Source organism: Nilaparvata lugens, chromosome 2 (genome assembly GCF_014356525.2).
Source record: "Nilaparvata lugens isolate BPH chromosome 2, ASM1435652v1, whole genome shotgun sequence".
Classification (NCBI taxonomy): Eukaryota; Metazoa; Arthropoda; class Insecta; order Hemiptera; family Delphacidae; genus Nilaparvata; species Nilaparvata lugens.
The window spans coordinates 8,303,673-8,317,975 of NC_052505.1; the positions used below are offsets into that span (position 1 = coordinate 8,303,673).

At 34.8% G+C, this 14,303-nt stretch overlaps 1 protein-coding gene across 2 annotated transcripts in view; it reads left to right on the top strand.

Moving 5' to 3' along the window:
* The window catches only part of LOC111058517 (zwei Ig domain protein zig-8), a 120,175-nt gene that overhangs the window by 60,656 nt on the left and 45,216 nt on the right, over positions 1–14,303 (top strand). For both annotated transcript variants that reach the window (XM_039420465.1, XM_039420466.1), the window contains exons 2-3: positions 2,682–2,866; positions 13,523–13,733. In XM_039420465.1, coding sequence (XP_039276399.1) covers positions 2,682–2,866; positions 13,523–13,733 — 396 coding nt within the window. The remainder of the gene's footprint in view (positions 1–2,681; positions 2,867–13,522; positions 13,734–14,303) is intronic.

The following is a 14,303-nucleotide window of genomic DNA, read 5'->3' on the forward strand; positions in this document are numbered from 1 at the left end:
CAACATTCACAACCATGAGCATTTTCACGAATCCATCAATTTTTCACAATGAAATTACATTTGTCAAGAATCGCCAAAGAGGAATTAATCTCTCACTGGTCACTTGATAATTCCTTCAGTAACCATTACTCGAATTCTCGAGTAATTTCAGTTGGTATTGAAGCTCTCAGACATTATGTGTAAAGAATCTTCAATATGATGGATTGACTGCATTTTACATTGGATAACATCTGAGGATATTCAATTTGAGTTCTTACGAATCTACGGATTAATCGAATCGATTGATGCACTCTTTCTCTTGCAAGCACTCTTTTTTCCGTAATTCTCACTTGAATCTAGAAAAACATTGATAACAGTACCTTCTCTGAATCTATGTCAGTTAGTTGCTAGCTTATTATCAATCATCAATGATAGGTTCTAAAATCACTTCCCAATTCTCTATAATTGGGAATCCATTCTTACTTTTCGCTTTCCACTTTCCAAAATTTGAAATTAATGTCTCATCATCATCATCATCATTATCATCACTGGAGATGCAAAGAGATTTGTATTGGAATTCTTCCTATTAGAAAAATTTCAATGGAAGAGATCAATATCAAGATAATATTATAATCATTGCTTATTATATGAACTATTGATAATTATAATCCAGGGATAATGAATATCATTTTCTGGAATTCGTTGACAGAAGTGAATAAAACGTATCAACTACTCGTACATTCGTGTCCAAAGCGAAACAATAACTACATAGAATATTGGAGAACATTTGTACATCATTCCAATGCCAAAATGTTGGTGGGTTCTCTATGAAGGTATCCCTTGAATTTATTTGTTGGCTCCATAGTAGTCACGCAACAAAAAAGAATACATGCAGCTCGTAGCTCACAAGCAGGCTGCTCATATTGCCAATATTACTTTCCATACAGAATGTGTTATCGAATCCATTTGTCGGGATACGGTCGAGTGTAGCGCGGCTCGCCCGGAGTGGAATTGGCAGAATAATTCAATTTTTACATTTCAAATGAGATTACAGAGCTGAGAACCAGAACAGAACGTTCAGCGGGGGCAGTTTCGAGTTGTTTCCCTTGATCGAAAAAAGGATTCCATTTCAGTTTACATGCAATATGCCAGTGCTTTGCTCCATCTATACTCCGTTCTCGATCACAAAACAGGAAATATAATACACTCAAACACCTCCCATACACCTATATGTTTCAAACGTATCATATTCAAACAAGGAAGAAAAGATTATCAGTTCTCCCTGAATATTCTGGAGTTTGATATTTCACAAAATCTGGGAGGATTACTATTGTGATCACTCATGTTATATACGTATAAAATATACATTGTATGAACGTCATATATGGAAGTGTACTGAGGCGTTCGGTTTCCCGGTTTAGAAACACTTTCTCAGTGGAAATAATAACATTGACTTGAGTTTCAACCGTTTTTTCTCTTATTACAAGAGGAAACTGATGACACACTCTTCGATCACTTGCCTTGATTTTATCCAGTGATGGTTTCCACTCTCCCTTGATTATTCAGGTCTCATGATATGAGACATTATTTCCTGATGATTGGAATTCTCTAGAATGGAGAATCGCATGATGAGAGTATTCTATTGACTTTTCATTCAGAGAGATTTATCCTCAAGCGGAACTTCACCATTTGACTTATACGTTTTAATTTATCAATGCCTTGTAATAATGTTTTTTGTTTTCCGTTTTTTCCTTTGGGATGATTCTCCGTGATATTGCACCTAAATCATTATATCTAATTGTGGATTATAATCTTTTCCAGGAACTTCGTCATTATTGCTTGGTTGCACAAAAGACTGATTAATTTTAACCGTGATTGAAGAACCATTCAGGGGAGGCATCTCCTTGAAAACCTCTTCTCTGATTGGTTCTAGTAACTTTCAATCATGATTAAAATTGGAAAGCTTTCTGTACAACCGGGCAAAAGTGATTTAAATTTTGATAGTCTTCATCAGTTCCATCACACTCACATTGATAGTCCAATTAAAATGTATCATGTCAATTGAGTTCAAGGAATGTTACAAATAATGACACAGCCTCATTGAAATTTTCAATTATTCAGAAATTAAGGACAAAATATGTTGCTAGAGGGGGAGACGAATCAATATGTGGGGAAAATGAAAACTGATAGGGAAAGTAATAGCCCACAGAAGTTGACCAATTACGAATATAATATATTCCGTCATATTTCAAATCAAGAAAGTTTTAATTAATTAATAATTAAATAAATTGAATTAAAATAATTGAAAAATAATTAATAATAAAATCATGTTTCTAAGATAAAAAGCTGAATAATTTTTTCAATTATTATTCTGCTCAGTGCTCACGGAGTGCGATGACATAGCCAGTTTTCTAATCAAGCGCATATTTTTCTCTTCCTTTTTTCTCATTCACTTGCATGGATGGAAAACAATATGACTCATCAAGCTAGAGCACAGAAGCTGGAAATTACAAATCGAATATCACCGTAGAGATAACATAGGACGAGACACTACTCTATTTCCGATCTATCATAGGTAGCCTTCTCATTCTATGATGTATATAACACACTGTTTCTGGTCTAGTAACTTCATCTACTCTGAAAATGAGAACAATATCTCAACCTGGATATCGATCAATAACATTTTGTCCTTCCTATTCCAGGTCGAACCAGCCAACAGGACGCAGAGATCAACAATAGCGTTGGAGACGTTTCTGCATTGCCTGCGGCTGAGCTTTCCCCCCTCAGAGGCCCCTACTTCGACACATCTGCTTCGAAAAACGTCACAGCCCTTGTTGGCAAAACAGCCTACTTGAACTGCCGGGTACGCAACCTGGGCAATAGAACGGTGAGTCAAGTCTTATTGTGAAGCTACATAGTTAGTTCCGTTGAATTATGTCATTGATATTTTGTCGACTACACTGTATTTGTCATATATTTCAATATATTCAAATGTTGAGGTGAAATAAGAACGGTATTTCGTTTCATTTATGTGGGTTTAACAATATCGTTCCACTCCCACTTTAATTCGGAGAAATTCCACAATCTATGTTCATAGTGTAAATTGTTTTACAATGTATTTAAAATGTTCCCAGTCTACTAAGTTGGCAAAATCATTTTTGAAATCGACAATTCCTTTTCAAAGTATACAAATTATACCTACCTATACAACATGCATACGTTCACGAATATCCATATAGCCCAAATGTGTTATGGAGTGATTGTATTTGTGTGTTACTGGTGAAGTTACATTAGTACATTACATTCTACATTAGTGCTGACCGGTCTCGTGTCCCAAAGTCAAAATAACTACAAAACTTTCTCTTGCAGCAATGCACATTAAGCAAACTTGTGTGACTTCTGTTGGTGGGAAGTCCCTTGTGAGAAGGTTCTACCTAGCCTGAATAAATTATACAAAGAATATGATGTCGATTGGCCTCACGATTGTTATACCAGTATTTGACAAGTACTGCAATGTATACAATCAAAAGGAAATGAAAGTATAATATCTCATTACGATGCAGTGTAGACTTCAAATATCATGTTTCAAATAGTATAATCATCTTTTATCGTTCAAAAATTATTTTTATAACGACAATCCTGTGATAGTGAATGATCACTATTCACGATTCAGAGACATATATCCTTATACAGATGGAGTTAAATAATTACATATATCTTCTTGGAATGGGATTTAGACAGATGAAAATCCCCTGAGAGTCTTGTGCTCCATGTAAATTAAATAAATTATTGTGCGATCTGAGTGCTTAGAGATTCTATGATTTCTTCGTTGATATGTAGCCGCATTCAACTGTATATTTTCTGCTTATAATCCAGTGATTGGAAGAACTCAATTTTCGTAAACCGGATATTGGGTGTTCGTATAGAGTAAAAATCCAATACTGAACAATTCCTATACTCGTGTATTATGTATGAATTATGGAAGTATTCTTACAAGTTATGGAAGTATTTCTCATTCAGTTAAGATTTGCTCAGAATAGGAGAAGCTGATGAAACTTGAAAACAAGGAAATGGATGGATAATTTATGAGTTATCTGAGAGATTGATATCATCTTAGAGACATCATTAACAAACTGATGAAACTGGGGACCACATCGAGTTCTCAATTGCTAATGTGTACTGCAATGTGATAAGTCGTTAGACTGGAAGAGATTCGACGTTCAAGTATATTAACTGGCTGAGGGATAATCACCACAAATATACAATGGATTTATCGGAAAACAATTCAGAGCTCCAAAACTTGGAGCCGGTGGAGTAGAGGGGTACATTACGATGCTTTATTCCCTCTTGGGAGAGCTGAGTTTGATGTGATTATTCAGCTGTTATTTCAATATTAGATACCCTCGAACTTCTACGAGCTCAATAAAAATGCTTGTAACTGCTTCATCATTTACATTCAAGGCGTAAACGAAGGATTAGCATATTTGCCACAATAAAACTCTCATTAATGTGTTTGAAGTCGAAGCAGACCAAAGATGACCCTATTTATCACTTTTTTCGCATCAATCTTTCGAAAACCACGTATATTGCTCCTTCAAAGACTTACTTTCTTGATTCATTGAACTTTCGCTTTCTCAACACAGCCAATTGGAATTGTCTATTGAACGCTATCACAGTCCCATGTTACGATTAGAAGCATTGAAGATGAATAACTTTCGTAATTGAGTATAATTCATTCATTTATCTTATTCCTTCGACACCCAGAACCGCAATAACAGAGCAACGCTACTGCAGCACATTACAAGTCTCAATTTTTGCCACATAAAAATAAAATTGTAAAGTGATATTATCTGCACTTGTATAAACATCGAAAAGCTAATATTATTCGATTTGTCAAATTGATTGATGTATGGAATAGTTCAACAAGTATGATTATCATGTTCTCATTGACTGGGAACATTATTATCATAAAACCTTTGAACTCTGAATAATCTGGATTTTCCAATTTGAGAATAATCATTTGTATTTTATCAATCTGGAACCCAATGACAATAAAGCTCCGGAATAGATCCTACGAATATGTAGAATGATATTTTTTAAATCATGTAATACTGTGTAGAGTTGATAGGCTTGATCTTTCAATTTGCAATGACTTTTGTATTCCAAATACAAAAAAATCTAGAATATCAACTACCACTTATTTATAATATGCCATAGATTGATAATCAGACATTTTCCATTATTTTATATGATTGTAACCAAATATTGGAATAATTCGTCATGCAGGGAAATGAAACATTCCATTAACGATAAAGATAATATAACAAAATCATGGTGGCCTTATTTGAAGGCTGATACTCTCTTAATCCAGTACTTGGTTTTGTAAATTGATTGTTAGAAATAATTTGATCAACATCTTTGAGCTACGGGACAAATGAATCTTTACAAATGATACTTGAGTGCAGGTTATGCATAAGAGTCTCAAAAGAGTATTATTCTTTGTTGTTTACACTTCTTGCGTTATTAGTGAGATATACGATACTGATATAGAGTGAAAAGAGGCTTCACTGCATTGAAAGGGTTAGAAAGAACGAGTAGATGATGAAGAGTAGGGAAGGGCTCTGCTCTCTACAAAACGACGATAAAAGATAAGCCATGAACAAGTCTACCAAGTTTTAATGGATGCATTAAGAGTGGAACGTATTTGGAAGATGTAATGGATGTGGTAGCCATTGTTTTTCTCGTAGTCCAAAGCCGGGTTTCAGTTGCTGCTAGTGATTTAGATTTATTTCTCGGCCATCGTCTCCGTAAATTAGGTATGGTCGGGTGTCCTTTACAGCAGCAAACCACCTGAGTGACGGAGCAATCGTCGCTGCCTCGTGTGGCTGAAGCCACAACAATGACACCAGCAACTCTGTAACAAGGGCCACGATAAAACTAAGCTGGAGCTTTCTGCTGAATGTCTGGAGCACTATTCTACTGCTAGCTAACATCCAGACCCACCTCCTGGAAATGGCTCTGACCCATTTTATCTCTTTTTCATTCACAATGTATTGCAGCTATGCTTTGATAAGTTGCTCGAGGAAATGGCAGCGTAATATAAAAAGCAATAGTGCGAACTTGCAGGAATAGAATTTTCACAAAAATAAATCATGTTAATTGCGCTGTTCAGTTTTTTTGATAGTTTGTCTGAAAAACTGAAGTAATGGGGAAGCGATAAATAACACTGAATTCTATTATTTTTCAACGCAGACCAATGGGACACGAAACATTGTATTTTGTGATATTTTACAAAGAACTGTGAAAATGATTCATAATAAATTTCTTGAAATCGCGCGATACTGGAATTCAGTCCCTACACTATTGGATGCTAGTCAAATTATACAATTGTAAGAGATGATAACTTGAGACAGTGGTACAACAGTAGTTCCATTGATCTTTTCAGGGCGGTTGCCTCAAAAATCAAAATTGCCATGTTGATAGCCAAACTTCTTAAAGGAGACGGCACATAAAGAAGAAGAAGAGATGAGCGTACTATTCCTCGTTATGAGGTATAGTGAACTGCTATTAGAAATAGTTGTCTGAATATAATACTTTATATGATGATATGAAAATTATTACACATATATATCTTTATGATAGAGCAACAATTTATTCATACTCACACAAATGTTTATGCCATATTGAGCGAAAACTGAATTGATTGAGTTGAAAATTTTATTTTGAAATTTGAATATCACGAGGGAAACATTGAAATTGCACTTTCAATCAGTGCCTGATTCACTGTTCTCATTCGTTAATAATTATTTGAGTACTTGTGGTGTACAAATAACATTATTGAACATAATAAACTATTACATTCCTGTGTTAAAGATAACTTATTGATATTGACCAATGCAGGAGTCCAAACATACATGAGATTACTGTGAGTTGAAACAATGACGAAAACAGCTCTACACTGGAGAGCATGTATTCTAGAGTTATGAGAGCGCTGATTAACGCTTGAGAAATTCGAAACATCAAATATGGCGGTTGCATTTCAACGTTGAAGTGGTTGCCAGGCTTCATGAATACGGTGGGAATTTTAATGAAGATTCTCTTCTAGGAGAGCAGCAGTCTGAGTCGATGTAACGGCAAAGGCACGCCGCTTGTGCGTTGCCTACAGGCTGCAGGCTGCAGGATGCCTAGCTCGGCCAGGCTAAGCGGTTGCAGAGCGTGGTAAAGTGTTGTGATGACGAAGCCCACCGTTCAGGTTTGTCAGGCGAGAGCCAAATCCGATCTCAAGGGAGTGGCGGCGTAGGAAGAAGAGAGGATGCAGCTCAAAACCCGCACAACCCCACACCCCGCAACGTCATTCTGTGAACCGACTAGCCAGCATCAACCCTTTTTCATGTTCACTCTCTTTCCACAGATAAACCAGCTGGAATTCCGCTCCTAAATTATACAGAGGAATAAATGCGGTGTGGACTGCCTCGTCTACTGTCTTGAAAAAATCCGTTTTCACGTGAAAAGCAGCGATTTACTGCCTCAACTGTCACTGAAAACTGCATGGTCACCATTCTTTGTCTTGACAAATATTTCTCCACTATAAATGCTCGTCGTCCATCACCACTCACATTAAACCGAGATTCCCGGGAAAGCTTGTGAGCTCATAGATCGATGAAAAACATTTCATTAAATCACGATTCTCTTCGTAGCCTATTCAAATGCATCCGTTCCAGTAAAGACACGAACTGTGAAACATTTACACAACTGAGTTATACTCTTCGAATAACGTGCATACTCATTATATTTTAGAGCTGTGAATAACAAATAGTGAGTAGGTTTTTGATTTTGTATTCAAATTTTTTAAATAAGTGCAATATTTCTAAAGTTTTTAATTTATTGTGATTCATTTAGAGCATAAAATCATCCTTCAAAATTCAAAATTTTAAATCATCATTTCTGGACCGAAAATCAAGTGACGAAGCAGTGTGTGACTATATAACCTTATATTATTTTGGACAACATTAACATTCTATCAAAATTTTTGGAGAGAAATAGTACAGGCTTAGCCTAGTTTTTCCTCCAATGTCATAATTGTATTATGATTATAGTATTTTATACAATAAATAAATAAAATAAAACACTGGATTCCGAGCAATAAAGCTTCTATCAATAGCATTGGTAACCTGTACATTTTTCATCCAATTAAAAAAATATCACAATTATTGTGTCTGTTGGCGAAATTGATGAAATTTGAAGTGATTGAATGGAATTACTTCTTACATTATAAGCTGAATCTTCTTTGATTACATACGAGGATCTTTATGTTAGTGCCAAGTGACTTGTACAGAGGAATGTATTATACTTCGATTGGAAGTAAATGAATATAATATGAATCTGAGTACCCTTTTCAAAATTATTTCGTCACGACATGTTTCGGCTACATGAAGCCATTGTCAAGTGATTTGAAAATAAATAAAATTTATTGAATGAAAAAGACTAAGAAATTGTCAAAAAACCACTGATTTATTGATAATTAGAAAGACCGGTTTCGGTTATTACACCATTGTCAATCTCTGATAAACTTAAACTAAATACAAGAGCAGCAGAATTTATACTAGTAGGCGAGTACTGCTATTGGTCGAGGGCATGAACGCCCTGCCATTGGCCTAGCTAGACAGTCTCCTCCCCCTCAACGGTGTGACAAAATGGCGGCTTAAGCAACAGAATCGCCATGATAATAAAATTTTACTTTTAGTACAAAATAAGAACCAAGAAAACAAGTGTGAGAGATAATAAAACAAATATGTAAATGGAAAAACTATTGACTAATTTGTATGCTTACAATTTTATGATAAAACTAAATTCGTAGTGTTGTATTGGTTGAAATGAATCTGGTCATTTAAACTATATTGGGAATTTTCCTTAATTACTCTTGTTATTTCTAAAGCCTCTAGAATATTCAAAGATCTGCCTTCGTTAACATGCAGAAACTCAAAACAAAAAATTATAATAAATTAATAAAATTTATTCATTTAACAATCACTTATAATATTTAACAATCACATTATATAGCCGAAACATGTCGTGACTGATTAATTTTGAAGAGGGTACTCAGATTCGAATTGTTATTTATATTCAAAAGTAGTATAGTAATAGACCTAATATTGCACCTGTTTTTATATAGTCATAAAGAGAAAAAAAGACAATTCGATTGGTAGTTATTGTCAACTATTGGTTCAGTTCACAATTTGAGATGAGTGCAAGAAAGGAGATAAGAAGTATCCAATGATGAGTTGAGGACGGAATTGGAGGCTATGATGAGGTGATGGAAAAAAGGAAAAATCTAAATCTACTCGATAACATAAAATCCGTATGAATATGCGTAACATACTATCACGTTGCTCAAGTGTCAAAGTAACGATACATCGGTTATTCTATGATGATATAATGACTTTATTTCAAGTTTAAATTGTCTGTTCAGCTTCATGGAGTTGAATTATGATATATTTCAAATTCTCATTTATGTTTGAGGAATAGTTTTCATATACTGTACGGATATTTTCTCATATCCAGTGCTATTGATTCGCATATATTGCAATAATGATCAATCGCTTATGAAGAGGATGTCATCATATACATTCAATATATTGCTCATTATATCCACCCCAACAACTGCCACATCAAAGCGTAATCAATTGCTAAGGGCTTCGATTACAAACATGATTTGCATCCTCATGTGTCATGAAATGGGTTCAGTACTCTCAATTGGCTGCTAGCTATATCCTTGACAGTCTGATTCCCTGAAGACTTGTTTTCCACTTCAATGCAAGGAAATTCTCTATTCATATGATTTCGAAGGGTTTATTGCTGTTGAATATCATGCTCATTGATAATGAATCTCTATTGAAACATGACTGTCTCTCTAATTTGATGAATTAATAATATAAGAATGTTTTGAATGGACTTGGAATTCACGTGATCTAGTTCTCTGTGATTGACACTTCAGAATTCAAGATTTAATCGATAAAAATTACAACTTTCTAAACCAAATTCTTCTTGATACCTACATTACGGTAGCCTACTGTTGGAGTCGAATGAGCTTTTTCCATTTAACAAGACTCAAATGTCGTTTTGTATCTCCTACGAAGATTAAAGGAATGTGTTCCCAAAGATTACCTTAGGATGACATACTTTGCTTTCTTTCAAATTTTTCAAAGTACTTTTTCGTATGATCTCTCTCTATGGGGGTGTTCTCTTGATACTCATAAAATCCTACTGCTTCAAAAAAGGCAATAAGAACTATTTCCAATGCTGACTACTTGGAGCACTGCAAGCCATTGTTCATCAATCAAGGGACTGTTTATAGCTTGTTTGTTCTCATGTTAGCCGTAAATGTAAAGAAAAATATGAATTTGTTTATATGTAGGGATAATATTCACCACCATTATACAAGAAATAGGCAACACATTGATGTGCCCTATTTATACCAGACTCAATAAAGATCAGAAAAGTTCAAAGTTAGTTTCTTTGAAAATATTCAACAGGCTACCCATCAATGTGAGAGCCATAACAATAAATGCCTTCAAGAATAGAATAAAAATGCTTCCAATGGAAAATCCTCTTTATTCACTAGCTGAGTATTTTAATATGGATGGAGGAATATTCAACAATTATTTCTGAATATATGTATATATTTCCTATTGACATTATACTTGAAAGTAATATTATTGTATTATAGTGCATAGAATTTAAGGGATTGACGTGATTATTTGTTTAGATCTTAATTCAATTTATGGCTGACATTTCCAATTGTATATTCTGTTTACTTGAAGGAATAGACTTTATCATTATTGTTGTTGATTAAACAAATAACTATTTGTATAAATATTCGATTGGTAGACTGGTAGAGTGTACAGTTTTCAATAATGTTCATTGATAAACTATCTACCTCAACATAGCATTTGTTTGAGACGCGAATTGTTGATGTCATGACTAGAATAGCCTACCTGTTTCCTGACCAAGGTCACATGCACCAGTGATATGCTACCAAGTGGGTGTTACTAAGCAGTGAATTATTGGAAGATGTCTGACTATATACTATCATGTTGTTAGAGGTAAACATCTCTCTTCTTAGCGATTTAGATGATTGCATGGTTGAAGATGGGGATAAATTATCCATGGTAAATGATTATCTTATTGTGAGGCAAAGTGATTATGTAGTTGATATAGTAGTAGTTACCTAACATGCCTCTTGCCGTTAACCAGGTGATTTAGTTGGTTAATTTAAGGTCTGAAGAGCGAATACTTGAGAATGTTTTGCCAGCGTCACGAAAATGGGCGGCGGGTCTTAATTTATGGATCTGCCCGATCCAATATCATAGTTGACTGCTATCAGATAGATGTTTTTGTGAGGCATGGTTTGCAGGGTTGTTGCGTGCCACGACGGCTGGGAGGGTCTTGTGGGTTTTTGTAATAGATTCCTTGCCTGCCTCAGCGTTTATCGTAGTTGGTGGAGGGAAGGGTTGAGTATGCACAAGCCTGTGTCGGACCAAGTCTTTTAGCCGAAGGCATGGCTATTAAGGGTGGAGCCCACACAGAACGAGGCTCCCGTTATCACTTCATTATTCGTGGTCGCTCACAAAGGGGGTGATTTCAGGGGCAGAGGGGTCGCTCGTAGCACGTACCCCTAATTAATTGTAACCCAAAATATTATTGAACGCCGGCCTCATAATGTAGAAAGGGGAGTGAATTCATCCAGGAAGTAACAATTTTCCTCTCAAACGGCGCATCCATGGAAAAATGACCAATATTTATAGTTCAGGAAGAATCTTCAGATCGACCTACATTCTGATGACTAACTACAATAATCAAAAATTGATTTAACGTGAACAAGAAATCAATACGCACAATATCGAGTGATTACATTGTTCAAGGTGCGATGGAATCTTCCCTCATTTTGCTCGACATGAAAGATTTCATTGAAGGAGAACATCATTCACATTTGTGTTGCGTTTTTTGCAGGATTCTTGAACGCGCTTCTCATGAATGGAAAAATTGATGTAATTGAGAAGGAATACAAAGAAAGGATACTGTATATAATACTTACAAATATTCACCCACATAGAACATAATAGTTATAAATACTCTCTGTCATATCATTCCAATGTTGCTGGTATCCTTTGCATAGTTAGAGAATAGAATACAATTTTTGACCTAGGAGGGCGAAGTTAGAGCGCAGTCGCCCTCTTTTACACTTAACCCTTCAATACAATACAAAATTATAATTTAACAACGATACTCAGTAAAAGAAAAATGAAACAAAACAATATTTTAGATAAAAAAATGGTAAAAATACTAAATTATAATTTAACAACGATACTCAGTGAAAGAAAAATGATACAAAACAATATTTTAGATAAAAAATAGTAAAAATAATAATAGTGAGTGGGATAGTTGAATAAACTTAAAAGTAAAGCATTCCTTATATATAGAATAACAAAGATCTGTAAAGAAATAAATTAAAAGCTTATGACAGAATGATGAGATCAAAAAGAACAATACGGCTACAAAACTTATAAGCAAGATCAAGAAAATAAGGAAATTAATGTTAAATACTTCTTGCATGGAATTAATTTTAATGAAACAATAAGAGTAAGTGTTTACGAGTTTGTGATTCTTGAATAGTTCGAAATTTCTTAAATAACTCAATATTATTCGTTAAAAGTGGTAATTGGGTGGAATATTTCTAATTAATTTATCAATTTAAGCCATCTAAATTCAAAATTTATAGTTTTAATGTTTATTTTGGGCCAAAATTTTATAAAAATTGTGAAATTCTAACCTTATCTTGGACTTTGTCACCTATAAATTTGGAAGAAAAATAGCACAAAGACTACCTTATTATTTTCTCTTTCAATGTTATTACATTAGTGTTATTTGCATTTTGAATAAATAAATAAAAAAAAAGATAAATTTTGAGAGAGAAGAAGAGTAGTTTTTACTATCACTCTTTAGAGTTTTCCTTTGAAGGTGAACTTAAATTTCTTAAAATTTAACAAGTTTGAAGAGACAGCGCGAAAAAGTTGGAATGAATTGAATTGGAAACCTTATAGTGATTGCGATTAATTATCATGACTGAGTGGTGAAATGAAGAGGTTCAATTCCAACTGTATATTTTCCTATCACTCCTCTGGTTGAATTTTATCATTTGATACGTACTTACGTACTTTTGAATCTTCTACACGGTTGAATTTCATCATTCAGTACGAACAATTCACTCGCATCAACCATTTATCGAATACTTATCGAGCATAATTCTACAAACAGAATAAAGAGTTCTTCACTGTTGTTTTCCATCATCATTATTATTATTATTAAATAATATGCTTATTATTAAAACACTTTTTGCTATTAGAAAAATAGCAGTCAGACTGCTAGTCGTTTTTTCTAATAGCAAAAAGTGATAGAATATCAAGCATGCTGGAAGAGAGACTGAAAAATGTGTGTGACCACTTTTGATTTGGCATATCTGTCTGATTGCGTTTGTATGTTGCAGGTATCGTGGGTGCGTCATCGCGACATCCACCTGCTCACTACAGCCAGGTACACATACACAAGTGACCAACGGTTCCAGTCAATACATTCGCCACAGACAGAGGACTGGACCTTGCAGATTCGCTATCCGCAGCGCAGGGACTCTGGGGTTTACGAATGCCAAGTCAGCACAACCCCGCCCATCGGCACTTCCATGTACCTCTCCGTTGTTGGTGAGCTATCTATACTGCTGACTTTTTCGCACGTTGCCACCAATCCTCCAAGGAGCTCAATCCAATCTCCTCCTCTCTTCGGAATGATTGCACCCATAAAACCCGATAAATAACTTGCAGTGCTGAACCACTTTCTCCAACTCTGTGATAACCCACTATAAAGCTCTCAACTGATTACTGAATCGAATCGGCAGATGGTTGTAATTCAATCCGAATAAATAGAGTGAAAAACGATTTGGACCACAAATGAATCTTCCACTCATCCCCAACCATTATGGTTCTACTCACGCACAAGACTGGAGCTTATGTGAGAATCACTCTCAAATAAAAATAATTGTCATTATGAATGATTAAAAAATACTCAATAGACCCAAATTCTACAATAGTTTTTCATAAACAGTTATTGGACTGTTGTATAAATTGGAATTGGAACCGTTTTGGGCTTATAAGCCTGTGGTACTTTTCTGTGAGTTGTGTAATTCTGAATGATTGAATAAATAAATAAATATATGAACTCCAGATTGAAAATGCTCATAGTTCTATTTCATAGGTGAACTAGGTGAAAATGGA